This window comes from Ochotona princeps, chromosome 6, assembly GCF_030435755.1.
Source record: "Ochotona princeps isolate mOchPri1 chromosome 6, mOchPri1.hap1, whole genome shotgun sequence".
Lineage (NCBI taxonomy): Eukaryota > Metazoa > Chordata > Mammalia > Lagomorpha > Ochotonidae > Ochotona > Ochotona princeps.
Window position 1 is genome coordinate 10,375,713 of NC_080837.1, and position 27,975 is coordinate 10,403,687.

The following is a 27,975-nucleotide window of genomic DNA, read 5'->3' on the forward strand; positions in this document are numbered from 1 at the left end:
GCCAGTCTGTAAGAAAGTAAGGCTCCTAATCAAGATGACAGAATAGGGTAAGGACACGTTTAGACAGAAAAGCATTAGCCAGTGTGAAGCAGAGAAGGCACATTCCAGGAAATAGGAGAGGACAGAATGACAACAGAGGGGCACCTAGAGACTGACAGACACAGGAAAGCAGTGGACACAATGGTGTAATGCTGTAGTGACCGATACCCCAGAAGCATTCAGCGAGTGGTGATCTGAACTGCACCAGCAGCTGGAACTCCACCAGCAATAAGGTGGGAAGAAGCTCAGGAGGTGAATCCAAAGAACTGCCCATCCTGCTGGTCTGTTTGATTTGACTAGGAGCAGAGACAGCTTCAGATTGACTCAGCTGCAGCCACTGTGGTTGCGTGGGGAGTGAACCAATGGATGGAAGACCTTCCTCTCTGTCTCCTATCTGTATATCTGCTTTTCCAATAAAAATAAATAAATCTTAAAAAAAAAAAAACACAGAATATGCCTCTTCCAAACCTTCCTACGAAGGACACTTAAAGATGTTCTCTTGACAAAGAAGAGAAATAGCACCCACCAAAACCAAAGGCAAATGTGAAGAACATCCCAGTAAAATAACAACAGAAGACTAAACTAGTGAACTACCCATTGCGAAATGAAGGAACCTAATTACCACCCATTCATATGAACCCCAAAAGTAAATGGCTTAAACTTATCAATCAAATATCTTAGATTAGCAGACTGGATTAAAAAATAAAACCCATCTATCTGTTGCCTACAGGAGACATATCTCACCAACAAAGATCAGCAGAAACTATAGCTCATGGATTTTGATTTTTTTAATTTAGTTTCATCTCTTCAAAACACTTTCCTTCTCATAAGATTCTTCATTGACTCATAGATCATGCAGTAGCATCATTTTCTTCAAGAAGGTTCTTGATTTTCTTTTCCATTTCTTCAGTGACACATTTGTCATTCAGTGGCATGGTATTTAACTTCATGGCATTGCAATTTTCTGTTTTCTTCCTGTTGTTGATTTTGTATTGTGGTTCTTCATTTAAGGGGATATATATAGTAACTGTATAATGGAGACTATCATATCCAGATGTGAGGATACAATGCAGTATGCATCTTTACTTCCAGATCAAAGATGGACTCCCAATGAAACTATTTATTATATCTTGACAATAGGTTTCTGGACTCTGCCATAGTGGACATGATGGACATATGACTGTGTATGAAGAACTATACTATAATAATAATAAAGGGGGGAGGGTACTTGGGGACGGAGTAAGGGAAATCCCAGGGCCTATGGAACTGTGTCATAAAACGATCATCATGATGATAATATAATAATAGGAATAATAATAAAGAAAGTGAGGCTCCTTGGGCTCCAGGAGCAAGATGAGGGAGCTGCTGCTGGAAGAGCCTCCTTGGGCTGTAAATAGTGGAAGGATTTTACAGTGCAGCTGCGCAGACAGTAAATCTAGAGACTTACTCAGAGCCTATGTCAGGGTAAGTAAGTGAGCCAGGACAGCATAAATCAAGCAAAGTTAAGGATGTTGTTCCCCTTCCAATGCAGCTCCCTGCTAATGTGCCTGGGAAGCAGCAGATGATGGGCCAAGAGTCTGGGTCTCCATCACCCACATGGCAGACCTGGTTGGAGTGCTGGGGTCCTGGCTTCAGGAGGGCCCAATGCTGGCCAGTGTGGCCATTCAAGGAGTAAACCAGAAGATGGAAGTTCTCTCTCACACTCTCCCTCCTCCTATCACTCTACCTTTCAAATAAATATAAATTGTAATTTTTTTAATCGTCCTTGGGGGAGGCATTGTCACAAATTAGGTAAACCTGCAGCCTAAGGAGCCAACATCTCATATGGGCACAAGTTTGAGTCCCAGCTACTCCACTTCTGATCCAACTCCCTGCTAACATGCCTGGGAAAGCAGTGGAGGATGGCCCAAGTGCTTGGGCCCCTGCTCCCATGTGGGAGACCCGGAGGGAACTCCTGGCTTCATACCTGCCCAGTTCTGTCCATTACCGGAAGAGTGAGTCAACATATGCAAAATTCTCTCTCCCCCTCCCTCCTTCTCCCTCTGTCTCTCCCTTTCTTTCTATAACTACGCCTTTCAAAACAAAACTAAATAAATCTTTTAAAAATATATATCCAGCCCAAAATGTTAATCATGCCAAAGTTAAGGCCTGCACTAGAATCAGAATGTCCAGGTTCAAATCCCAGCTTCACCACTCATGAACTGTATGGCTTTAGGCAAGTGAGGAATCACTCCAGTTTTGCAATCCACAAAATGGGGACAAGAATAAGTTGTCTGGCAGGCCTCCAGGAGGGTCAGCTAAGCCACTTACATGAGATCCCTTGGTGCTGCCCCCTCATGAGCTGTTTCTCTGACTTCATTTTGGACACCATGCTTGGCACAGCTTGGCAGTGAGCCAAGGGCATCATACAGGCTCTGCCCTCCCCAGGAGTGGGAAGATGGGCAGTTGTGCACACGCCCAATGGAGGCTGATGGAAGCTGAATGTCTGACCTGAAGCCCGTGAGATGCAAAAACCACGATGCCTATTGCCCAAGAGGCTGTGAGGGGGTGGGTGGCTGATGTGCAATGACATTACTACTTAGAACACCCACACTCATATCAGAGTGATAGCTCAACTACCAGCTGCTGCACTTCCCACCCTGCCTATGGCCTAGGAGAGCAGCAGAGAACGGCTGAAGGCCTTGGGACCCTGCATCTACATGGGAGACCCAGAGGAAGCCCCTGGCTCCTGGCTTCAAATGGACCCATCATGCGGCTATTGGGGCCATTTGGGAAGTGAACCAGCAGATAGAGGCTCTCTCTCTGTGTCTCCCTCTGTAACTCTGTGTACACTCTCTGTAACTCTGCCTTTCAAATAAAAATAAATAAATCTTTAGAAAGAGAGAGAGACCCGGCCTCTGAGGCCTTGCGGTCTAGGGGGTTTGGGTGTCTTCACTGCATCATGTCCAAAAGCAAACGTGATGGTGGTGCACTGGCTACCATGAAGACAGCAGCTGCCTTCATAGACCCTTGCCTAACTTTGATTCAAACCCAAACCTTGTTGTTCCTTGATGAATGCTTGTTACAATGAACTTTCACCCCTGCGTTGTTTCCTGTATGAGCTCTGGTCTGCAGTCCTGGGATGTCATCAGTCTGGCTGTTTTTAATGCTTGGGTCCCCCACTCCTCCAATGGCAAAGGGCTGCCAGAAATCTCCACCACATTGTGAATGTGATTTGAAAGGAACAGTTAGAGAGAGACAGAGGAAGACACAGAGAGAAAGAGAGAAAGAAAGAGAGAGAGAGAGAGATCTTCCATCCGCTGGCTCACTCACCAAATGACCAAAATGGTCCAAAGTCAAGAGACAGGGGCTTCCTCTGGTCTCACACGTGGGTGCAGGGGCCTGAGGACTTGAGTCAATCTTCTGCTTTCCCAGGCACATTAGTAGGAAGCTAAATCAAAAGCTGAGCAGCCGGAACTTGAACCGGTGACCGTATGGTCACCAGTGTCACAGCTGATACCTTGTTCCTCTACGGCACTACACTGGCCTAATAAAATATTTTTAAAAGTCAAATTTTGTAAGACTGGTGCTGTGGCTCAATGGGTTGAGCTGTTGCCTGCAATACTGATATCACATATGAATACGTTCACGTCCACACTCCCTAATCCCCACAACCCTGCCCTAGCTATTCTACTTCCAACCCAGCTAGCTCCCTGCTAATGCACCTAGGAAAGCAGTAGAAATGGCCCAAATGCTTGGGCCCCTGCTACCTATATTGGAACCCATATTAACTTCCTTGCTCCAAGCTTTGGCCTGATCCAGCCTTAACTGCTGTGGTCACCTAAAATGAAATTCTCTCTCTCTCTCTCCTTCTCTCCCTCTCCTTTCTTTCTCTCCAGCTCTGACACTCTGCATTTCAAATAAGCAAATGCGTCTTTTATTTAAAAAAAATGGCCAAGAGCCATTTTACTGGAAAGGAAGATGTACAGAGAGGAGGAGAGACACAGAGGAAGATCTTTCGTCCGATGATTCACTCCCCAAAGTGAGCGCAACTGCTGCGCCGATCCGAAGCCAGGAGCCAGGAACTTCTTTCCGGGTCTCCCACATGGGTGCAGGGTCCCATTGCTCTGGGCCATCCTCAACTGCTTTCCCAGGCCACAAGCAGGGCGCTGGATGGGAAGTGGAACTGCTGGGATTAGAACCGGCATCCATATGATATCCTGGCGCATTCAAGGCGAGGACTTTAACCACTACGCTGTCGTGCCAGGCCCACAGTATTTTCAAAAGTCGAAATGCACAAAATGTCAAGGTTGTCAGTAAAGACACGGTAGTTTTCTCAGTCTCCCCCTGAGCCTTGGGCTGCCACGAGGCTGATCTCAAGCACCTGTGTTCTCTTGCCAGTGAAGTGCAAAAAAATTCCAGTTCCAAGAAGCAAGCAGCACCTCTTGAGGCCCCAGCCGCCTTTCCACATGGCAAGTCCAGGTATGTTTAGCATCTCTGTTCACTTGCTCGTGTGTTTGGTGAATGAGTTCTAGCTCTTGCTGCTCTCCAAAGGGGTTTTGAAGATGGGTGCATAAGGAGAAGTTTGCACTTGCTCCAGCAATGGCCCTTGGGGTCCCTGGGGACATCTGGCTGCCAGTCAGCAACTCCTGCTCTCCCCCATGCTTCAGCTGCAAGCACTCATCAACACTCCTGCCTGAGAAGACCCAGCCCAGGGCCTGACTCCTGGCCAAGGAGTGCAAACCCTTGGGGCGAGGGACACCCATGCTGTCCATGCCAGCTCTATGCACAAGAGCATCGGCTGTCCCCAAGCTCCGGGGGCAGCATTCAGGGGACTGGTTTGCATCTCTGTGGTTTCATTTCCCATCCAGCACCCTGCTGATGGCCTGAGGGAAATAGCAGAGAATGATACAATGGTCAGGCCCCTGCAAAGCACCCGGGAGACCTAGAAGAAGCTCCTGGCTCCCCACCTTGACCTGACTCAGCCCTGGCTGTTGCTTTGCAATTCTTTAAAAAGAGAAGTTCAGACACAGTCTGTGGCACAGATGAGCCATGAGGACATCATGTTACGGGACAGAAGTCAGACCCAAAAGAGCCACTGTTGTGACTCCACTTATGCAAAATAGGTTCAGTGACAAGAAGTAGCAATGGTAGCAACTGGAGGCAGCGGGGAGAGGGGTTGAGGAGCCCATTTGTCTGATGGGTGTGGAGTTTCCCTGTTTTGTTGTTGTTGTTGTTGTTGTTGCTGTTTTTAAGATTCATCTATCCTTATTGGAAAGGCAGATTTACAGAGAGGAGAGACAAAGATCTTCCATCCACTAGTTCACTCCCCGAGTGACCTCAACAGTCAGAGCTGAGCTGATCTGAAGCCAGGAGCCTCTTCCGGGTCTCCCATGCGGGTGCAGGGTCCCAAGGCTTTGGGCCATCCTCCAGTGCTTTCCCAGGACACAAGCAGGGAACTGGATAGGAAGTGGAGTAACCTGGACACAAACTGGCATCCATATGGGATCCCAGCACATGCAAGGCAGGGATTTAGCCACTGAGCCATCATACTGAGCCCAAGTTTCCCTTTTACAAGATGAAAAGCATTTGAACATGGATGGTGGTGACAGCTGCATGACAGTAAACAATATCCCAAGTGCCACTCACCTACATATTTAAAAACTGAGACCACAAAATGTTTTAATTGAATAAAAGAAAACAATTGAATTAAGAAAACAACGGCCAGCCTTGTGGTACAGCAGTAAAGCCACCGCTTGCAACACCGCCATACCCTACCAGAGCATCCGTTTGTGTCCCAGCTGCTCTGTTTCCAATCCAGCTCCCAGCTGACACAACTGGGAAATGAGCAGACATAGGCCCCTGCCACCCATGTAGGAGGTCTAGATGGAGTTCCTGGCTCCTGGCTTCAGCCCAGCCCGGCTCAGCCCAGCACTGGCTGTTGCAGCCACTTCTGGAATGAGCCAGCAAGTAGAAGGTATTTTTGGCTCATTGTTCTCACTCTTTCTCTCTGCCTTTCAAATAAGCGAGCCTTGAGGAGGGTCCATGCCTACAAGTACGGGCAGAACATGGTGGCTTGACTGGGCCATGGGTTTTCAGAGGGAGCTGGTGAGGCTAAAGCTTTCCATCATGACGCACTTTACACACGTAACAGAAACTGGTGCTCGTATGGGACGTCAGCACCGCAGGAGGTGGTTGAACTGACTGTGCCACAATGCCAGCCCCAGACTTCCTCTCTTTAACATTAACCCTCCCTTTAGTCCAATTCACAGCCCTGCCCCACCTCCCAGCCTTGCTCAGGACTGTTCCTTCTGTCCTCTCTCTTCGGCCCTTCTACATCCCACCTTCTTCAAAGGCCACTTCCTTGCAAAAGCTTCCTCTGTATCCATCAGAGGGCCGCTGCCTGGTGTCACTCCCTCCCCCGAGATTCCACAGGGGCTGGGGCTATGTGACTCAGCTGGTGTCTCCACAGCTCCCAGTCCCACACCTGACCTGTGGGAGATGCTCAGGGGTCAGATGTGATTCCAAACAGAGCCCCGAGGGCTAGCATTGTGGCTCAACCAGTTAAGCCACTGCCTGCAACATGGGCATCCCATGTGAGCACTGATTCCACTTCCGACTCTTCTGTTTCCCATTCAGCTCCCTGCCAGCAAGCCTGAGAAAGCAGCAGAAGACGGACCAAGTTTTTGGGCCCTTGCACCCACGTGGAACACCGATGGAGTTCTAGGCTCCAGGCTTCAGCTTAACATGCTATGCCACAAGGCCAGCCCCACTTTCAAATGATTGAATTTATGTTGTAGCAGATTGACCTCCATAAGAACGAGGCAAAGACTGACTAGAATTCTCTAATCACTCACATGCTCACTTCAAATTGTACATTTCTTGGGGCCCGGCGGCATGGCCTAGTGGCTAAAGTCCTCGCCTTGAATGCACCAGGATCCCATATAGGCGCCGGTTCTAATCCCGGCAGCTCCACTTCCCATCCAGCTCCCTGCTTGTGGCCTGGGAAAGCAGTCGAGGACGGCCCAAAGCTTTGGGACCCTGCACCCGTGTGGAAGACCTGGAGGAGGTTCCGGGCTCCCGGTATCAGATCAGCGTAGCACCGGCCGTTGCGGTCACTTGGGGAGTGAATCATCGGACGGAAGATCTTCCTCTCTGTGTCTCTCCTCCTCTGTATATCTGACTTTGTAATAAAAATAAATAAATATTTTAAAAAATTATACATTTCTTAAGATTTATTTGTTTATACTCGGAGCAATAGCTCAGTGGCTAAAATTCTCACCTTGCACACACTGGCATCCCATATGGGACACAGTTCATGTCTTGGCTGATCTACTTCCTTTCCAGTTCCCTGCTTATAACCTCAGAAAACAGAAGAGGACAGCCCAAACCTGCATGAGAGACCCAGAAGAAGCTCCTGGTTCCTGGCTTTGGAACAGCCCAACTTCTCTCTGTAAATCTGCCTTTCCAATAAAAATGTCAGAGAAAAAAACTAGAATAAAAGAAAAAAAAACAAAAAAATTAAAAGAAAGAGAAAAAAACATATTTATATGTCAGAGAGGCAAAGTGAGAGAAACATGGAGAGATGGTTCAGTCCCTAATAGTCACAGTTGGCCAGGCTGTACCAAACCAACACCAGGAGCCAGGAGCTTCTTCACGGTCTCCCATGTGTGTGCAGGGTCCCATGTACTGGGGCCATCTTCCACTGTTTTTCCTAGGTGCATCAGCAGAGAGCTGGATCAAAAGTAGAGCAGCCTGGAGTCAAACCAGGCTTCACACAGGATACCAGTGTCACAGGCAGTAGCTCTACCAGCTATGCCACAGCACTGATCCCGAACTGTACACCTTAAAATGGTTCTTAAGGACCCAGCGTGGTAGCCTAGTGGATAAAGTCCTCGCCTTACACACACCGGGATCCCACATGGGTGCCGGTTCGTATCCCAGCTACTCCATTTCCCATCCAGCTACTCCATTTCCCATCCAGCTTCCTGCTGGGAGCTGGGAAAGCAGTAGAACATGGCCCAACACCTTGGGATCCTACACCCATGTGGGAGACCCAGAAGAAGCTTCTGGTTCCTGGCTTTGGATCGGCTCAGCTCCAGCTGTAGCAGCCACTTAGGGAGTGAACCAGTGGATGGAAGATCTTTCTCTCTGTAAATCTCAATTTCCAATTTAAAAAAATCTTTAAAAAAGAAAGTGGTTCTTAATACATTATATGAATTTCACTTCCAATTAAAGAAAGAGAGGAAAGAAGGAAAAGAGAGAGAAAAAAAAGTAGTCTGGCACAGTAGTGTGGCAAGTTAATCCCCTGCCTGTGGCACCAGCTTCCTAAATGGGAGCCAGTCAAAGACCCAACTGTTCCACTTCCCATCCAGCTCCCTGCTTATGACCTGGGAAAGCAGTAGAGGATGGCCCAAGTCCTTGGGAACCCTGCACCCAAGAAAATAAAAAGGGAGAGTGCTACCCAGAGGAGGTGTTTCAAACCAGTCTTTAAAGAAATAGAAACCCAGGGCTTCAGGAGAAAAGAGAAGGAGGGGCCAGGAAGTCCCACTGGAGGCTGAGTCTGAGCAGCGGCCAAGACCAAGCAGCACTTGGCGAGGAGGCCACAAGGGTCTGGGCCAGGCTGTGGGCTGCAGTTGCCACGACAGGATGCAGTGGTTCAACCCCACAGGCCTCTGGCCCGCCCAGACTTACTGCCTTCCCATTCACTCCAGCCCACCCCAGCCTTATCACATTGTGTTCCTGTGCAGTCACAGCCCACGCTCAGGTCCTGTGACTCATGACCCAAAAACAGCCGGGAGCTTCATCCCCCTGCCAGGAAGGATGCTTCTGGAATTCTCCACTCCTGCTGGGCGAGTAGGTGGCACCCTCCCAGCTGTGGCCTCCTCCTCGTCCTCCTCCTCCTCCTCCTCTGCTTTCCTCCAGCTTGTGACTTGCTCCCTCCCAGCCCCGGGGCCACTGCCAACTCCCCTCCCTGCAAGGCTGCCTTTTGCTACTCTGGGCCCCTGTGTAAGGAGTTATTCCAATATCCTTCCCTGGACCCGTCGCCATTCCTTCTTCCTCACAGCTCATGAAGTTCGCGCTGGTCCAGCCATCCACCAATCAGATGTAACCTGGCATTCCACCTGAATCCCACCCCAATCTTCCAGCCCCCCTCCCCAACTCCGCCCACTCGCCAATCATCCCTAGGCATTCACCTGCAGGCGCCAATCCCCTGGGGGCCTGGCCTCAATCCCCTCCCAATCCCCGCCCCCTACACCTGGCAGACAAAAAGGCCCCCCCAGGTGCGGCTCTCTCTCTTATCCCTCCTTCTCTGGTCTCTCCTCTCTCTCTCTTCTCTCTCTCTCTTCTCCCCTTTTCTCCTCCTGATTTTCACCACCTCTACCCTGTTCCTGCCCCGTTGGAAGAAACCTCCTAAGATACCTCGTTGCGTCTGGTGTGTTTCAGCTCACGGTAAAGAACCAGGTTGTGGGAATTAGCTGGGCATAATAATATCGTAATATCCTATGAACTAGAACTCTCCAATATTTTTAAATAACTAACACCCTGCAAGTCTCCAACCATCTCTATCCAACCATGACATTCAGTGCCACAGCCCTGGATAACCCTGCATAGCCAGACACCACAATCAACACTGGCCGGGCATCAGGTGCACACCCGGAGAACTACAGCAAGACTCAGGAAGGCAGGGGAGGAGGGTACCATTTCTAAAGTGTTTAACAGCAGTGGGGCAGCTGGAAACCCACCCAAATTCTGCAACAGCAAACACAGCATGTGTGATGTGCACCAATAATTCAGGAGTCTGTGCAGGGGATATTCTACTGCCCCCCTGCCACGTCCACTCACAATGAACTTGGAAGCAGGGTCAGTTGTGCCCAGAACAGGAAGCAAACACACGGCCAGCAGGAAGAACAGTAAACATGGATATGCAGAGCAGGACAGGACCATGTCACACAGGGATGGTCTCATGTCCCAGGCCAAGGGGTAGAGGCCCAGAGTGAGCAAGAGGACATCGAAGATGCTGGGGGAACAAAGAGACCAGGGCAAGACTCCAAGCTCCGCCTCCACCCTGCCCGGCTCCCCACCAATGCTTGAGTGAGGCTGTCCAGGGGTGCCGGGGGAGTTGGCAAGGACATCCCAGGCCTGCCGCCACATCACAAGACCCCTCCGAGAGGCGAGGGGACCCAGGTGAAGCTCCTGACCACCCAAGCAGCTGATTAGCGAGTAAAACGAGCAGATGGAAGATCCTTCTCTGTCGCTCCTTCTCTCTGCAAATCTGTTATTCCAATAAAAATAAAAATAATGTTTTAGAAAAAAAAAAATCTCACATGGAAAGGCCACATCCCATACAGGAATGTTAGGCTCAAGTCCTGGCTCCACTGTAGGGTGATGGGGCAGAGGGCTGGAGGGGTGGAGCAGCCTTTAGTCCTGAGAGTAAATGGGTGTGAGGTGGGTGACAATGAGTAGAACAACCCAGCAGGGGGCGTTCTGATGCCTCTGGGAACTCCAGGGAGCAGGCCAGGCGCTTGGGGCTCCCTTTCCTTGGGATAGAAGACCAGGGTAGAGTTTGGGGTTCAACTGGCTAGGAATTCATACCCCAGATGTTACTTATTAGTGGAGGCCCGAGATAATCAGCTGCCTCAGTGATAGGGGAGCAGGTACCCCACGGATCTCCACAGCAGGCAGTGACTCCTGTTCCGCTTCTGTGTGCACCAGCCTGCTGACCCATGGGACCTGTCAGCCTGGGCAGGGCACCTGGGCCACTGGCTCTGATTGCTGCATCACCATCCCCACAAACATGGAGGTAAGGAGGAATGCACCTTCATTCTGTGGCCTGTGCTGCTCAGAAGTACAGGGAAGCTCATCTGGGTCCCACAAGGGCCCAAATCCAGCTATCTGCAAGACCGCACTCCTGCCTCAGACTTTGGGGAGAATCTGCAGAATTCAGACCCACACAGCTGTTAGGACTATGGGCCTGGTTGCCTTGCTGGAGCAGCTGCTGCTTGGTAGTGTTGCAGGGTTTTCGACACCGAGTGCGACAGCAACATCAATTCTTGTCTCACAGAAAGAATTTTCATGCAGACACAGTTTAGTTTTAAAGCAAGATTTACCAGAAAAGCTGAGAGGAGGAGCTCCTGTCCTGGTGATAGGCAGGGGCTTCAAGACAGAAAGAATCCGTACCTCCTGCCATTGTGGCAGGGGAAAGAAAAAAAAAAAAACTCGACCTCCTGCCATAGTAGCAACAGGAGGAAAGAAAAAAAAAAAAAAAAAAAACCCGAATTAATGGTGGGGGGAGTGGAAGAGACCTGGAAGAAGCTCCTGGCTTCAGAATGGCTCAGCTCTGTCCATTGTGACCATTTGGGGAGTGAACCAGCAGATGAAATATCTTTCTGTAAAATCTGCCTTTCAAATTAAAAGAAAACCAATTTTAAAAACGGAATACCGGAAGACACATATCTGCCGCACCCCACACACAGACACACACACCCACAGGGCTGCTCAACACATTCCTACGGTTTAAATGCGCTTCGTGGGTGGAGCACCTGACCCTGAGCAGGCACAAGGAAAGTGACCATGAGTCAAAATGCTGCAAATACGCGCGGTCTTCAAAGAGTTCACTGCCAACGTGTTCTGTGAAAAAGTGACACACATCTCCAAACGTGGAGGCTGGTGTTGTGCCACAGAGGGTTAAGGCACAGTTGGCAATCCAGGATGCTGGTTTCCCAGGCTTTGCTGGGAAGGCCCCACTGTGGGTGTTTGGGCTGGTCTCCTTCCTACAAATGCTGCTAGCTAATAGGACTTCCTGGACAGAAGAACAAAAGTGTGTGTGTGTGTGTGCTGGGAGCAGGGGAGGTGGCTAACTCCAGGCAAAGGGGGACAGCCACCGCCCTGGGGCTTCCAAGCGCAGAGAGATAAGAGGGGGAAGGCCGCCACCTTCCCTAAGCCACCCGGGGCGGCGCTTCCCCCTGATCCTTCCGTCCCGGGCAGGGGCGGCCCCGGGAAGCCCCGCCCCGCGCCCGGTGGCCTCCGGGGGCCGCCCAGGCCCCGGGTCCCCGAGCCGGTGTCCGCCGCGCGCCGCCGCGATGTGGGTCGCGCTGCCGCTGCTCTGCGCCCTGGCCTTGCTGCTGGGGGACCCAGGCGCCGCTACGCCCTCGGTGAACACTTTAGGTACGCGAATTGGGCGCGGGGGCAACCGGGCAGCGTCCTCCTCCACACTCCGGGCACCCTCAATCAGGACCCGGGCTCAGAGCTTGTGCGCGTCGGAGTCCGGGGTCCGGGAGGAGTCGTCGCCGGGATGGGGTGTTGGAGGCTTCCGGGTAGAGGGGCAGGTGGGCCGGGGGCCAGGGCATCCACGGAGTGCCGGAAGGGAGGGTTCACAGGGTGCCGCGGGTCCCTGGCCTTACTTGCGCGACCGCGCCGGAGCCCAGAATAGCCGAGAAGCCGTAGGTTTCTCTGCCCGCCAGCCCGCGCTGGGCCGTTGAGGACTTTGAGCAGAGGCAGAGAGCTGGGATTTACCTGCCTTCCCTTGGCGGCTTTCTGCATGGCCATGACCGTCTTGATTGTTTTGTCTGCAAAATGGGTTGGCCGAGCTGTTGGCAGGAGCGGATACAGCTGCGCCAAAGTGAACGGCCTGAGCCACAACGCTTTTAGCCTCTGAGGTCAGGATGAGGACTCGCCTCTCCGCAGGATTTGGCTATAGCTGGGCCAGACTTGCACCCCTTTGCCTCCCTCCAACGTCCCATGCTGCCCCTCTGCCCCAGCCTCAACCCAGGGCCTCTGAGCTAACAAGACCACCTGCCCGCATCTCCTGGGGAACAGAACAACCCGAGGCTCGGGGTGGGATGAGGAACAGAGACCTTTTTGGGGAGGGGATCAGCTCCCAGCCGTTTGTTGCAGGACACCCCAAGCCTTGTGACTGCCTGGAGGAGACCTAGGAGCCCCAGCTGCCAGCAGGGCAGGCTTTCACTGTGGTCCACAGATGGCCTACATGTTGGGAGGGTGGGTTCCGCCTTCCTCCTCTCCCACCCCCACCCCCACCAATCTGTAAAGGGGCAGACAGTAAACGTTTCAACTTTGTGGCTGCCTGTGTAGTGAGAAGCAACCACAGACAGGATGCAAATGAATGCATGTGATTTTGTTCTGAGAATGGTGTGTTCAAAGACCCCGAGTGAAATCTGAATTTGAAGTGATCGTCTGGGGCTCCGAATTTTTTTTTTCAACCAGGTTAAAACTGGTATTAAAAAAAGAAAGAAGAAGAAGAAAAGACACACCACGTGGAGTTAGCAGGCCTTATGGGGTTACTTCCTGCCCTACTCCTGCTATGCTAAAAAAACCCTTCCCCAGGGTTTGATAGGAAAACATCTATTGATAGACACCTATTTGATAGGTAGATATCTCAGCTTGGTCAGCAACATGAGGTTCCCGCCCTGCCCTTACTCCTGCTGGCCTGTCTTTGCACCTGCTGACCTTTTGAGACTAAGAGGCCCTCTGGGAGCTGGTCTTGGCATTTGAAACCCCCGGGGGTAAACTTTATCCAGTGGTCTGAGCTCCATCCTGCCTCAGTCCTGTGCCTGCCAGTCTGCTTCCCCGACACAGTGGCAGAGAGGGAGAGCTTCCTTCTGGTTCACTCACCAAAGGGCTGCAACAGCAAGGAGCCAACAGTTCCATCCTAGACTTTAACGTGGGTACAGGGACCCAGGGACTTGGGCCTTCTTCTGCTGCTTTTTCCTTAGCAGGGAGCAGGATGAGAAGCAGAGGAGTAGGGACTCGAACCGGCACTGATACAGGCTGCAGCCACACCTGCCAGGCCAGCCCCTGTAGCAACAAGCCTCACACTGTCCCCGGGGCCGCAGGAGGACACTCCAGGGGGCTGAAGGTGCGGAGAGCTTTCAGGGACTCAGTTCCAGAGTCCTGGGGTTCATCTTGGCTAAAACTGAAGGCACCCTGGGGGAAACCAGAATTGAAGGGGAGGGACCGTCAAGAATTTCACAAATAGTGTTGACTGCCAGGACTGGGCATGACAGAGGCGGAGAAAGCAGGGTCCCCAAGACACCTGAGTGCCACGTCGGAGGACTTTGATGTGAGCTCTAGCTCCTGGCTGCCGTTCCCCACTGATGCAGATGCTAGGAGGCAGCAGTGATGGGTCAAGGGGTGGAGTCCCCTGTCCGAGACCCGGACTCAAGTTCCTGCCTCCCAGAACTGGTCAGGCTGAGCTCTGACCTTGTGGACATTTGAGGAGTCAACCAGGAGAGAGGCGCTCTCTTTGTCTCTTGTACATAAAACACGTAACATTCAAATACTCTGCCTTCCATTTCCAAATAAGACAAGAATTAACACAAAGCCTTGTGTTTACCAGACAAGAGATAATATTCACTTGGGAGTGTGATAATCTACAGAGACAGTCATGTCCCCATGTTATTAGCATTAAAGTCCTTTTCGGTTAAAAAAAAAAAAGGTACTGTTTAAGCTATTTTTCATAAGGTAATTTGAAATATTTCAATCCATTGGGCTACTAAGACTTCTGATCATTTTCAATCCAGAATATTTTTAGACAGAGAGGAACATCTTCCATCCACTAGTTCACTATCCAAGTGGATGCAATGACTGGAGCTGAGCCAATCCGAAGCCAGGAGCTTTTTCCAGGACTCCCACCTGGGATACAGGGTCCCAAAGCTTTGGGCCATCCTCAACTGCTTTCCCAGGCCACAGGCAGGGAGCTGGATGGGAAGCAGGGCCCCCGGGATTAGAACTGGCACCCTTATGGGATCCTGGCACGCTCAAGGCGAGGACTTTAACCACTACGCTATTGCTCCGGGCCCAATCCAGAATATGTTATTAACCATCAGAGTTGTGTGGATCGTAGGAGGTCACATGCTATAAACTTAGATTTTTGTTGTTGCACCAAAAAAAAAAAAAAAAAAGAAAATGCTTAGATGTCCCTGGAGATGTCCCTGTGAGCTGGGGAGATAAGCTTTCTGGGAGAAAAATATTTTACACAGGGAGGATTAAAAAAAATACTGCAAAATATCTGACTCCTGTGACAGGTATGTGGTACATTGGACTGAGCCACTGTTTGGCAGATCCACAGTCCGTATCAGGTGGTTGGAATCCCAGCTCGTCTGCTTCGGATCCTGCTTCTTGCTAATGCATCCTGAGAGCAGCAGGTGATAGCTTAAGCCCTGGGTCACCCAGACAAGCAAGTCTTCTTCAAAAAGGTCATAGAAAATAGACTCAAAAGATTGGTTTATGTGGGTGCACCAAACATCTCAAACAATTGCATCTCAAAAAGTTTGTGGAGGAACTAGTATTGTGGGATGGCATCTGAAGCCTCAGCCTGTGATGTTGGCATCTCATATGAGTGCCAGTACAGGACCTGACTGCTCCCTGCTGGCACTCCTGGGAGAGCAGCAGAGCATGGCCCAAGTGCTGGGGTCCCTGCACCCACATGGGACGCCCAGATGGAGTTCCAGGATCCTGACCTGGCTTGACCCAACCCTGACCACTGTGGCCATTTGGCGAGTGAACCAAGGATCTCAAGCTCACATCTCACTTTCGCTAACTCTGCCTTCCAAAAAAATAAAAAGTCTTTTTTAAAAAGTTTGTGAAAAATCACATTAAGAAAGATTATGCATGGATCCCAAATGTTTTTCACACCAAAATCAACCTGTGTTCTAATTCCATTTTCCACAGACTTTTTGAAGTATCCTTATATCCTTATACCTGGTTTTTCCAAAGTACTTATGGATACCAGAGCAGGAAGCATTTGCTGTGTGCCTTACATAACTGAGTGTTGGGGTTTTTATCCTTGAGTGCAGTTTTCTAAAATGCGAATCAGTTCTAGGGGGCGTTCCTGTCCGGCTGGGGACTTGGCATGACCACTGAGCACGCAGGCCTAATTCTGTGTTGTTTTCTTTTTTTTTTTTTTTCTTTGTTTCAGAGAGGTTTCACTTTAAGTCATGGATGGTGCAGGTCAGTGCCCCACTTCTTCTTTCTAAAGTTTCTTACTACACAACACTTCCTCTTTCCAAACTGTAGTGGCTTGAGGCAGCAAGGAGGGGCTTTCCAAGCTCGTGCCCAGGGGTCTTTCCCAGCTCTCAGATGCCCACACACATCCTGAAGAAGATACAGTTACGGCAGCTCCTTTCCAGCGGTGGTTCCTGTCGGTGCACCTGGCTGTTAGCCTCTCAATCCTCACGGTTTGCTATTAGGGCCCCCTGCTTGTATCTGGAGCACACAGTGGTGCAAGTACTTTTGCAACATGCTCTCAACCAACCCAGCGCCAGCCCCAGGGTCTTCTTTCCTTCCAACCACGTGGATCCCGGCAAGCAGGGAACAGCTTCTTAACTTCTGCACCTTCCCAGTGGGGAGATTCACAATGATGTCTCACCTGCAGACACAGATCTGAGCTGGGAATCAGAGGCAAAAGGCCAACTGCATCCTGCCTTTCAGAAAACCAAGTGGGCGTTGGAGCACCGGTTTAAACCCCAGCTGCTCCGCTTCCGATCTAACTCCCTGCTGATGCACCTGGGAAACGTAGCACAAATACCGGGAGACCTGCATCCACGTGGGAGACCCAGACGGTGCTCCTGACTTCAGCCTGGCCCAGTCCCAGCCGGTGTGGCCATTTTGAGGAGTAAACCAGTGGATGGAAGATCTCTGTCTCTCCTTCTCTTTCTGCAACTCTGACTTTCAAAATAAATATTTTTAAAAAACAAAAGGCAGGCAGGTCTCCCTCTGGTGAGCTCCTTACTGGTGACATAACTTCGACTCCCGGTTTTGTTTTAGCACCAGAAAAAATACAGCACTGAGGAGTACCAACACAGGCTGCAGACTTTTGCCAGCAACTGGAGGAAGATCAATGCCCACAACAGCGGGAACCACACGTTTAAAAGTACTGGGGCTGGGAGGGGGTGGGAGGGCAGCAAGCGGAGTGGGGGGGCACTTTCCTCCAGGCTACACAGGTTGCTGGGGAGAAGGAAGCATCTTAGGTCTGGACAAATGTCAACAATGACCGGCATAGATATAAGGGCCTGCTCGCTTGGGCAGCTTGTTGGTGGAGGGGGAGGCAGCCCAGGCCAGAAACCAGGCTTGTAGCAGATGGAAGCAAGAAAGAGGGATGTTCAACCTGGTCCCCCTGGGTCTTTCCAGGCTCCTGTACGCTGGAGAAGATGCAGTTATGTAAGCTCCTTTCTTGCCAGCGGTGGTCCCTAGGCATGCACCTGGCTGCCAAGCCTCAGCCTGTCTGTATCCAGAGCAGGCTGTGGACGGTGACTAAGTCACCTGCAGAACACTCGTGCGTGAGCTTTTGCTCCTTTGCGGTATTAACTGGTCCCAGCACCTGCCATGGGATCCTGGGGTGATCTCTCCATCAGGGCACCCCGGGGTTTGTGGAGGGACTGACGGACTATCAGCCAACATTAGGGCAGTTGCAGGGAGGGCCCCTACAAGCTCCTTGCATCGTGGCCCCCTCAGCCATGGGATTGTGGAGGACAGCATTGTCAACCTTCTGGGCAGCAATGAAACTTACCAAGACTCTGTGGGAGCCCCACCCTGGTCCTTCACACCCAGACACACATCTGACGAAGTCTTCCCGAAGTCTACGAAAAGCTTTATATGGTTTTTCAGAAGTTATCTTGTAATTCCCCTGACCATGAACTTTCCAAAATGCCCTGATACTAGGGAGAATGCCAGAGACATGAGGGCAATGAAGCTAGGTTGATACAATGGATGACAAAGAGGGGCTGAAGGAACATTGGTTGGATGCCAGCTTCTGCCCTTTGGGGATGTTAACATGGGCTGTTGCACGGACAGGATCTGTTCATTTGGCCAGGTACTATGAAGCTGGGATCAGAGACAGGCCAGCAGTTCCTTACCTAGCCGTCTAGCAGGCTCACCCGTGAGTTATCTAAAACATATAGGTGCTCCAGCCCCACCTGAGGCCACTTGCATCAGGGTTCCAGTTGTGCCGGTGGCCGCCCAAACACCTGCACTGTTGAAAAGCTGCCCCCGGCAATCCTGCAGCACGGTACCTGCCTGCCAGCCCCTGCATCCTGAGCCAAGTTCAAGTTCAGGGTGTAAAGGGACCAGGTTGCAGCAGCCCTGAAAACATGGGTGCCCCTGGGTGTTGGTGATTTTGATTTTTCTTTTCTTGATTTGGGATTCCTTATGGACCTCTTGTTTTTCTTCCATCTCCTCTTCTTCAGTGGCCCTGAACCAATTTTCAGATATGAGCTTCGCTGAAATAAAGCAGAAGTATCTGTGGTCGGAGCCTCAGGTGAGCAAGGGCTTTCACCCACACCTGTTGTAGGACTGCTCTGCTCCTTCCAGCCATGGTCAGAGCTGTCCCTGGCCATAGCTGGCAGGGCAGGTTGGGAAGGGTTCCTGGATTTCGGGAGTTGGGGGCACAGGGGAGGAGTGAAACGCCTTCGCCCAAGAGCAGTCAGCTCCCAGTCCAGGCCTTACTCTGACTCAGGGTCACCAAACCAAAGAACACAGAAACCCAGAAAGGGCCAGCACGGTGACCTAACATGCTAATCCTCCACCTGCTTGCATTAGCATCCTATATGGGTGCCGGTTCATGTCCCAGCTGCTCTACTTCCCATCCAGTTCCCTGCTTGTGGGCTAGGAAAGCAGTAGAGGATGGCCTAAAGCCTTAGGATCCTGTACCCAGGTAGAAAACCCAGAAGAAGCCCCTGGCTCCTGACTTTGGATCAACTCAACTCTGGCCATTAGAGCCATTTGCAGAGCAGCCAGGACACAAACTAGTGCCCATATGGGATCAGGCACTTTAAAGGGGGGAACTATCCAATTGAACCATTGCACCAGGCCCACATCAGTATATCCTAAATACTGCACAGGTCACTGCAAAGGTAGTCATCATCTCCCTGGCAGGCCAAGGGAAACAAGAAAGCCTTTGCTCTGCTCGGTCCAGCCACCCAGCCTCACTGCCCCCAGGCTCTCAAGGGGCCACCCTGGGGTAGCATGTGGGATCAGCACATGGGAGGATTGGTGCTGCCAGCCCAGTCTCTCTCCCTCTTTCCACGTTCTGTTTTTTGTTGGGTGGTTTTTCCCATGCTGAACTGAACACCCGTGTCGTCCTAGAACTGCTCGGCCACCAAAAGCAACTACCTGCGTGGCACCGGTCCCTACCCCTCCTCAGTGGACTGGCGCAAGAAAGGGAATTTTGTCTCGCCCGTGAAAAATCAGGTGTGTGTGTGTGGCAGTCCTCGTCCATCTTCTCCCCCACTCTGCCCCCCAAGTTATCCACTGCGTTCTCAGAGTAGACCCAGGGATGGCAACCCACCCATTTCCCCCCCCCAATCCGTGTCCCAGTTCCAGCTCCCTCCTACCTCTGGCCCCAGGGGGACACAAAAGATCCTGTTAAAGGGGAGAGGAAAGGAAGTGAGCTCCTCCCCCAACCCCACCCAACAGCCCCAGGTCTCCCACAGCCACCAAAAGCATCCTTTTCCCTGTGCCCGTCAGAGACCCCTGCGCTGCCTCCCTGCAGGTCAAGTACAGTGGGGTTGGAGAGGGCCAGAGCCTAGGTCGCAAGCCCTGAGGGCCCCTCAGCCTTCTGTGGCCCTTCTCCGCAAGACACCCCAGCCCACAGTCCCCTGATTCTGGGAATCGAGAGCTTCTGGTTTCCTTCCCAGAAACCCTCATGCCAAGTCTCCTGACTCAGTTCCCAGTCCTCCCAGGCCAGCCACATGCCCAGAGCCTATGCCGAGGGAGCTGCAACAATCCCAGCTGCCCAAGAGGAAGTGGACAGAGCAGGGCCTGGCCCCGTCCCCATGACTTGGTGTGACTGTCGGAGCCGCAGAGAACCCGTGGTGATCCCATGCGGTAACTCCAGGGGTGAAGCTTGGCCCAGTTCATCCTTAGCACGGGCGGCAAGGGGCAGTCTGCCAGGAATTCTCTGAATCTGCCTCTTCTGGGATGCCAAGTCACCAGGGCCAAGCAGAGACAGGGCCAGGCTCCTAGGTTCTCTTAGAGTGGCCCTTTAGAGTGACACTTGCCTGGCCACGTGGCTGGTGCCTGTCAGAAGCCTGACTTAAGCCTAGCAGGTCCAGCCCTAACCCTTGAAGTCCTTCTGGAAGTCCAGGATGTCAGGGACATCTTGAAGTAGAGGAGGGTCTGTTGGTGTCTGGGCCTGGTGGAGGTCAAGGCTGAGGCCAGGATTCGGGTAACTGTTGGATTGGGGAATAGGTGGAAAGGTGAGAGAGAAGCTTCTAGAAACAAAACCATGTTGCTATATCCTGAGAAACTGGAGGAGAGGAGCCAGCTGGAGCTGCAGCTGGAGTTCCGGGCCCTGTGGGATGGGCAGCAGGGGTTCCAAGAGGCTGGGGTCCAGACTGCACAGCACCACCCAGGACCTGCCGTCCCCTCTCGCCCTGACACTCTGTTGCGTCACCTGTGATGTGGGGAAGTTACCGGCCACTCAGGACCTGGGAGGCTCCAAGGGGGCAAAGCCAGAACAGGGTGGGGACGGGGGTATTGAGTGGAAGGTGTTCCAGAACACCCACGGGGTCAGGAGGGCAGACGGCAGAGCGGTGCTCATGTCTGACTTGCTCTGTGCCCCCGGCTTCCACAGGGAGCCTGCGGCAGTTGCTGGACCTTCTCCACTACAGGGGCCCTGGAGTCAGCCGTGGCCATCAAGAGTGGCAAGATGCTGTCTTTGGTAAGACCTCTGCCCAGGCTGGGGTGCTCCGTTTCCTTGGGGCTCTGGCCAGAGTGGGGCCACGAGTAACTGTGCCCTGACCCCAAGAATGACAGACAGCGGTCCTGCAGAATCATCCCACCCCCAACCATATCTAGGGAGGGAAGAGAACAAGGGGCAAGGCTTAGCTGGCGAGGAGGCCAGGGCCCTGGGCTGAAGACAGGAAGCAGTCAGGTCTCTGGCTAGGGTATCCCGGTCCCTGGGCACGAACCATGTGCACACAGCTGCAGGCCCTGGGACCCATCGGCACTGCCTCACAGTATCTGCGTGGCTGCCAGGTTCCAATAGTTAAAAGCCCATCTTGACAAATGCCAACTGCAGGACGGGTGGTCAGGGACACTCAGTGACATCCCTGCGCATAGGAGGCAGGGGGCAGCAAGGACAAGGTGGTGTGGCCTCAATGTTTTCCGCGTGTGTCTCTCCCTCCAGGCGGAACAGCAGCTGGTGGACTGTGCCCAGAACTTCAACAACCACGGCTGCCAAGGGTACGTCCTCAACCAACCAGAAGGGGCCAGGAGCCCCTCTTGCATCTGTCTGTCCCATTGGTCGTCTCACTCAGTCCTGGTGCTGCCCTTAGAAGACACTACCCCAGGGGCAGGGGCAAGCAAAACCACCACCATTTTGCTAAAGGGAAGTCATCTCATATGGCCAATGACGCCCATCCAGAGCCGGCACAGCTGGGATCTGGGCCAGGCCTGTGTGTGCTGGTTCCCACTCACTACATGCAGCACTGGGGCCCTTGGGCAAGAGGCCAAAAACAGGAACAGAATGAGAAATCTGTAACTCCACGGCATCCTCCAAACCCCAGCCCTGCACTCAGGGGTCTGGCTGACCATGCTGTGTGAGCGGCAGCCACTGGAAGTGTCTCCGCCATCTTCCCAGCCGCATGTGTGTGCCCGAGAGCTGTGCCCTTATTGGACCAGCTTTCCTGGCCCAGCATGTGAGGAAACCAGGCCTGTGCTTTCCCTGTCCAGGTGCCCGCTTGGGCCTCCAGCCCCCAAGCCCCAGCCACAATGACCCCTTGCCTCTTTCCTGTCTGTTGCATCCTGGAAAGACCTTATGCATGCGCACCTCCTGTTCTGGGCAGCAAAGTCCAGGGCACCTAACAGGAAGGTTTAGGGACCCTCATGTCAGAAACTCCTGCCTTCTGCTTTTTGTGGATATGCTGGGGCCACACACTAGGGAGACAGCACCCAGTAGAGTCTTGCAGCTGGGTCAGGCAGTTTCTGATGTGTCAGGTGGTGGCACCTACTGTGGACACAAGAAGGGATGGGCGGGGATGGCAGGAGCAGCTGCTGGATTTGTGTTGACTACCCGGGAGGCAGTGTGAGAAAGCAGGAGCTCCAGTGTGCGAACTAACTCCGGCTTCAACCGCGTGGCCCTTGGCAGGTGTTTGGCCTTATTTGAGCCTCAGCAGGTGACAGCATCTACCCAGTGGGGCTGACTTAAGGAGTCCTGCAGTCAGCTGTTCGGGTAGCTGGTCAGGCAGGTGCCATGGCTGTGGCTGTATGCTCGGCAGATCCCTCCAGCCCTCCTATGGACCCGGCCATACCCCTGACACGAGCCCAGCTGCCAGGAAACTGTGCGCCCACAGAAACACCTATCCAGCCTCTCCTGGGTTGGCTGAGCTTTCTGCCGAGGTGAGGCATTTGGCCTCAAAGACCCACAGACTCCAACTCTGCCACGAATGCCCAACCAAGACCCCAGCCCACCAGGTTCTGGCCCAGCAAGCCCCACCCTTGTGTCTCAGTGATCCCAGGGGAAGACTTTCTCTGAGTGTACTTTTTTAAAAAATTTTTTTACTTGATTTATTTTATTTTGACTTATTCTAAAGGCACAGAGAAAAAGAGTTCTTCCGTTCACTGGTTCACTCCCTAGATGCCCGCAACAGCTGGGACTGGACCAAGCCAGAGCCAGGAGTCCAGAATTCAATCTGCTTCTTCCACATGGGGGTGGCAGGGACTCAATACTAAAGCCCCCATCCGATGCGTCCCAGGGTGCCCCTTGGCAGGAGGCTGGATCAGAAGCTGTGCCGGGGCTGGAACCCAAAACCATGTGGGTGTCCCAGGCAGGATCTTTTTTTTTTTTTTTTTAATTTATTTATTTTTATCGAAAAGTCAGATAGACAGAGAAGAGGAGAGATCTTCTCTGTCTGCTGATTCACGCCCCAAGTAGCCACAGTGGCCAGAACTGAGCTGATCTGAAGCCAGGAGCTTCTTCCAGGTCTCCCAACAGCTGCAGGGTCCCAAGGCTTTGGGCCTTCCTCAACTGCTTTTCCAGGCCACAAGCAGGGATCTGAATGGGAAGCAGGGCCGCTGGGATTAGAACCGGTGCCCATATAGGATCCCGGAGTGTGCAAGGCGAGGACTTTAGCTGCCAGGCCACTGCGCCGGGCCCCCCAGGCAGGATCTTAAATGTGTGTGTGCTTTTGCAGGGGCCTCCCCAGCCAGGCCTTCGAGTATATCCTGTACAACAAAGGCATCATGGGTGAAGATAGCTACCCGTACAGGGCCATGGTAATTCTCTCTCTCGTGTATCCCAGCTCCAGCCTGCCCCAGCCCCAAGAAACACCTGCCTCCCCCTCGCATCTGGCTCCCCTCCCTCCACTCAAAGTGTACCTGTTCTCGCGCCTGTCGGGGCCCCCCACCCACACTGCTACTGGAGGAGCCCAGCCTGGCCCCAGCCATGCTCCTAATGCCCCCCAGAACCTCTGGGAGGGGCACAGCCAACTCCCCTATAGTACCTGCTGGCTCCTGGCTGTGCTGTCCCTAAGCTCTCTCCAGCCAGAGCTGACCATCGGAGGCCCCTACCCGGTTCAGATCCCAGCCTCCCTTCAGTCCACTCACTCCCACCTCCACCCACACCTCTGCCTTGCCTGTGCTTTCCTGCTCGGAACCCCGCAAAGCCAGCCCAACCCCTTGCTGCTTCCTAAACATCAGGTCCTGGATCCCTGGGGCCAACACTCTTCCTGGGACTCTTCCTGGGCAAACCATCCCCTTCCCCCACCCCCCAGCCCCACAGCACTGTGTGTGCCCACCCGCCCCTGCCAGGCGCAGCGCCATCAGCTAGCTCACTGAAGACAGTGGAAGTGACCCCATAGCCAGGCCCTGGCACCTGTAGCTCCCTTTTACTTGGTCAATGTTACCCCACTGTCAGCGTGGGGAGGCCAAGCGTCCCTAACCAGCATCCCACGCCCTTTGCTGCCTGCACAGGAAGGACGTTGCAAGTTCCAGCCCCAGAAGGCCATCGCGTTTGTCAAGGATGTAGCCAACATCACACTGGTGAGGCCCGAGTCCTTCTCTCACTGGGGACACCTCACTGTGACTGAATCTCTGTGGCCATGGCGGCGGCGAGGTGGAGTTGGGAGGGAGATGGGACTGTGCCTCTCCATCCAGGGCTGCACACAGCCTCATGCTTGGGGTTCTGGCCTCTCGCAAGTATGTGCATGAGGTCCGCATGGGTGTGTGTGCTCACACATGTGTGTGGCAGTCCATGGGTGTCTTTGTGCGTGCATGGGGCAGTCTACACTGGTATCTTGTGGCATCCACACAGGTGTATTAACACATGCATTTGCAGTACCTGCATGGATGTGTGTTGGTATGCATGGCAGTGGCATGGGTGGGTGTGCGCTCAGGGTGAGGGAGGCCGTCTGTGGGTGTCAGTCAGAATAAGCAAGATTCTGTGGTGCGAGGACACCAGCCTTAAACTGGGTGGCTTAGGGCAGCCGGTGGGTATGGAGGCCCTCCTGTGAGCTGTCCACCTGACTCATCCCCAGAGCCGGGCAGAGAGAGAGTAGCACAGTTCCATGGTCACAAGAGAGAAGACAGCTGGACCAGGGTGCAGTGTGACTTCCGGGGCAGGGTGGGCAGATGTGTATGAGCCACGTGGGAATTTCCCCGTGGGTGCGTGCAAGGGAGAGGTATGCAGAGTGTGTGGGTGCTAAACATGGAGCAAGCCAGAGACCCAAGGATGGTCAGCAGCTGCCGCCATCTACTGCAGACACCCGGGCTCCTGCTGATGTCAGTGTGGGCTCTGGGCCATGCAGCCTTGCAATGACCTGTGGGGGAGGAGTGATGAGTGCTGTGTGACCTCATTTTATAGATGAGGTCACAGAACCCCTCTCAGACTGCTGAAGTCATGTGCCCGAGGCCACAGGACTGGGAGGCTGCAGCATTCCAGAACCAGGGCCACAGCTTGGGAAAGGGATGTCCCATCTTCCCTTGCCTAGACAGCTGGCTGGGTCCCACAGAGAGCCATCCAAAGGACTCAGTGGGCACCCCGACACCTGGTTCCCAGGACAGCCTCAGGGCACAGCCACAGGGAAGGGCTTGGGGCCAGCCACAGAGGGCACACCTGCCCTGTCCTGGCTGCTCACCAGGCTCTGACCCCATCTCAGGCAGGCAGGAAGCTGCGCTTTACTTTGCCAGGCCATAACATGTTTCCACCATGGTCAGGGTCTTACCTGCTGGTGGACTTCCGGCCACTGCTGCCTTTAGGGGGCAGGAATAGGGGGTTTCTGCATCAATCAGAGCCTGGGTGGGCTGTAAGTGATGGAATGTGTTGGGCGAGCAGGGGAGTGGGGAAGGAAGGTAAGGGGCAGCCCAGGGCCCAGCTGAGCAGACGGGGGCGAGGCTGCAGGGGAGCCAGGCTGGTCTGGAAGGAAGTTGTATAAGTCCCAGTCATGCGGGCACCTGTGCTCCACACTCGGGCTGTGCTACAGGAAGGGGATACTCTGCTTGGATCTGGGCCTCTAGCGCCATCCATACGTGGAGCCAGGCAGGGCAGCGATAGAGGCCAGGCGTGTCTGTCCACAGAATGACGAGGAGGCCATGGTGGAGGCCGTGGCACTCTACAACCCCGTGAGCTTCGCCTTTGAGGTGACCAGTGACTTCATGATGTACAGGAGCGGCATCTACTCTAGGTGAGTGGGCGTGGGGTCCACCCAGGCCACAGACACCGAACTGCTGGAGGCTTCTCCACCCCCTAGCTGCCTGCTTTGTTTTCAGTTTCTGTTTATTTATTTGAGACACAGAGAAAGAGCTCCCACTTGCTAGTTCACTCTCCAGCCAGGACCACCCAGTCCAGCTCTCCCTTCCCCCATATCTGCCCCATCCACCTGCTCTGTCCTCCAGCTGCCTCCCACTGGTTTGTGTTTGTCTTTGAGTCATTCTCCCTGCCTAATGGCCCATCCTTCACCCAGAGCCGTCTCTAGCCATGCCAGCCGGGATCTCCCAGCTGCCCCATGTCCCAGCTAGACTGGCAGGGCCTGAAACTCCCTCTGGGTCTCTCCCTGGTGTGATAGTATCATCAGCTTGGCCGTCGTCTGCTGCCTCCCAGGCACATTAGCAGGAAGCTGGAGCAGAAGCAGAGCTGCCTGGACTCAAGCTGGTGCTCTTAATATGGAATCAGATGTGGGTATTGCAGGTCACCACCTTAACTCATGATACCACAATGCCAGCCGCCCCTCCCATTTTTATTTGTTTGAAAGAATACAGGATCTGAGAACAAGAGAGATGTTCCAACCATTAGTTCACTCTCCCAATGCCCACAGCAACTGAGGCTGGGCCAAGGCCAAGTCAGGAGCATAGAACTCAGTCTGGAGTCACCAGTATGGCAGCAGGTACCAAGCCCTTGAGCCATTGCCTATTGTCTGCCGTGGTATGCATTAGCAGGGAGCTGGATGGGAAGCAGAGGAGCCAGGACTTAGACCTACACTCTGTAATAGAAGGTGCAAGAGGCATCACACCCCTTTACTTCTCTGTTCTATTGCCCCACAGACTTTTTAAAGTTTCCTCTTCTAAGATCTACAGTATATCAAAAGCATGATGAGTTCAATTCTGTCTGATCCCAACCCCTATAGCAGGTGCACCAGAAGGCTGCCCTCCCTCAGATGGCCAATGGGGACTAGAAAGTTCAGGGTTCTGGAGTGAGACCAGTTCCACCTCCTGCCTTGCCCCTGTTCCCCAGTGGGGACAGAAGGACCCACAGAATGAAGAAGGGTGATTTGTTGGCACAGGAATTGGTGAAGTGACCTGGCATGCCTCCAGGCTTGCCCCACCCCCTTGCCCTTAATCAAGACCCGTGGCTCTAGCTCCCTGTCGCCAACCCTTCCTTCCTTTATCCACTAGTACTTCCTGTCACAAAACCCCAGATAAAGTGAACCACGCCGTGCTGGCTGTTGGCTATGGTGAAGAAAACGGGATACCCTACTGGATCGTGAAGAACTCTTGGGGTGCCCACTGGGGGATGAACGGGTAAGCAGCTTCCAGGTCCTGTTGCTGCAGGGATGGGGCCATGGGGGAGGGGGTGTGCTGCTCAGTCTGGCTGCCTCACCACAAAGCCCTGAGCCTGGCCTGGGGGTGATGCCCAAGCCCCGAGGCCCCTCGGAGCCCTTCCAAGGACCCCAGGTCTTGATGAGTCTGCAGAGGAGATGGTCCTGTGGGCCCGGAAACATCTGTAGCAGGCAGCCGGCATCTGGGCAGATGACAGGTTCCTCCCCTAACACTGAACATGAACATGGTACCTCCTGTTGAAGCGGAGAGATGGACTGGAGCCAGGAGGCCGGGTGTATCTCCATGTGGTTATGACTCTGTGTCCCTTCTCCCTGCTCCTGTACACTGGGGGTAAGGGTGGGGTGCTGGGGAGTCCCGGTGCCACTCTAGCAGCTGTGTGAAGGCCTAGCCGCAGCTGTCCATCAGTGCCAGGGCGTGTGAGGAAGGAAAAGACCATGGGACGGTTCATATGGAGGGAAGCCTGGACTGTTCACAAAGCCAGGGCAGCTCCACTGTTGCCGGACTACATCCAGAAAGCTCTGTTGCTGGCATGAGCTGTCTGTGGGCAGCAGAACCTTCCAGAAAGGCCTGAGGGGCTGGAGCTGCCAGGCAGGCCTCACTGCCCTCTCCCTGTGTCTCTGCAGGTACTTCCTCATCGAGCGTGGGAAGAACATGTGTGGCCTGGCCGCCTGCGCCTCCTACCCCATCCCCCTGGTGTGAGCCGGGGTCTGGCCCATCGCAGGAGACCTAGGCCCAGAGAGAGCTACGACTGTGGGGCTGCCGGAGGAGGGCAGTCCCCAGGTCACCGGGTGCACCCAGGGAAGACCAGGAGGAAGGAGGATCCCACGGCACCTGCAAGTGACCCACTTTTCACACACACAAAAGACTGTCGCAGTCACCAGCCATGTCCAGCCCACACCCACCAGAGAATATTCTGTGTTCTTATCCAATAAACATTCAGTGCCTGTA

At 53.3% G+C, this 27,975-nt stretch overlaps 1 protein-coding gene across 2 annotated transcripts; it reads left to right on the forward strand.

Moving 5' to 3' along the window:
* Positions 1 to 12,016: 12,016 nt before the first annotated feature.
* On the forward strand, positions 12,017 to 27,975 carry CTSH (cathepsin H). Of its 2 annotated transcripts, XM_004577904.3 has the most exons (12): positions 12,017 to 12,186; positions 15,956 to 15,987; positions 16,804 to 16,909; positions 18,222 to 18,292; positions 19,120 to 19,224; positions 20,609 to 20,695; positions 21,164 to 21,219; positions 23,169 to 23,250; positions 23,947 to 24,015; positions 25,549 to 25,655; positions 26,863 to 26,988; positions 27,651 to 27,975. In XM_004577904.3, exons 1-12 carry the CDS (start codon positions 12,102 to 12,104, stop codon positions 27,724 to 27,726), a joined length of 1,002 nt encoding a protein of 333 aa, XP_004577961.1. In that variant the 5' UTR covers positions 12,017 to 12,101; the 3' UTR covers positions 27,727 to 27,975. The 2 variants fall into 2 exon arrangements, with proteins under 2 accessions (XP_004577961.1, XP_058521539.1); XM_058665556.1 differs by lacking the exon at positions 15,956 to 15,987 and having other exon boundaries at positions 12,037 to 12,186.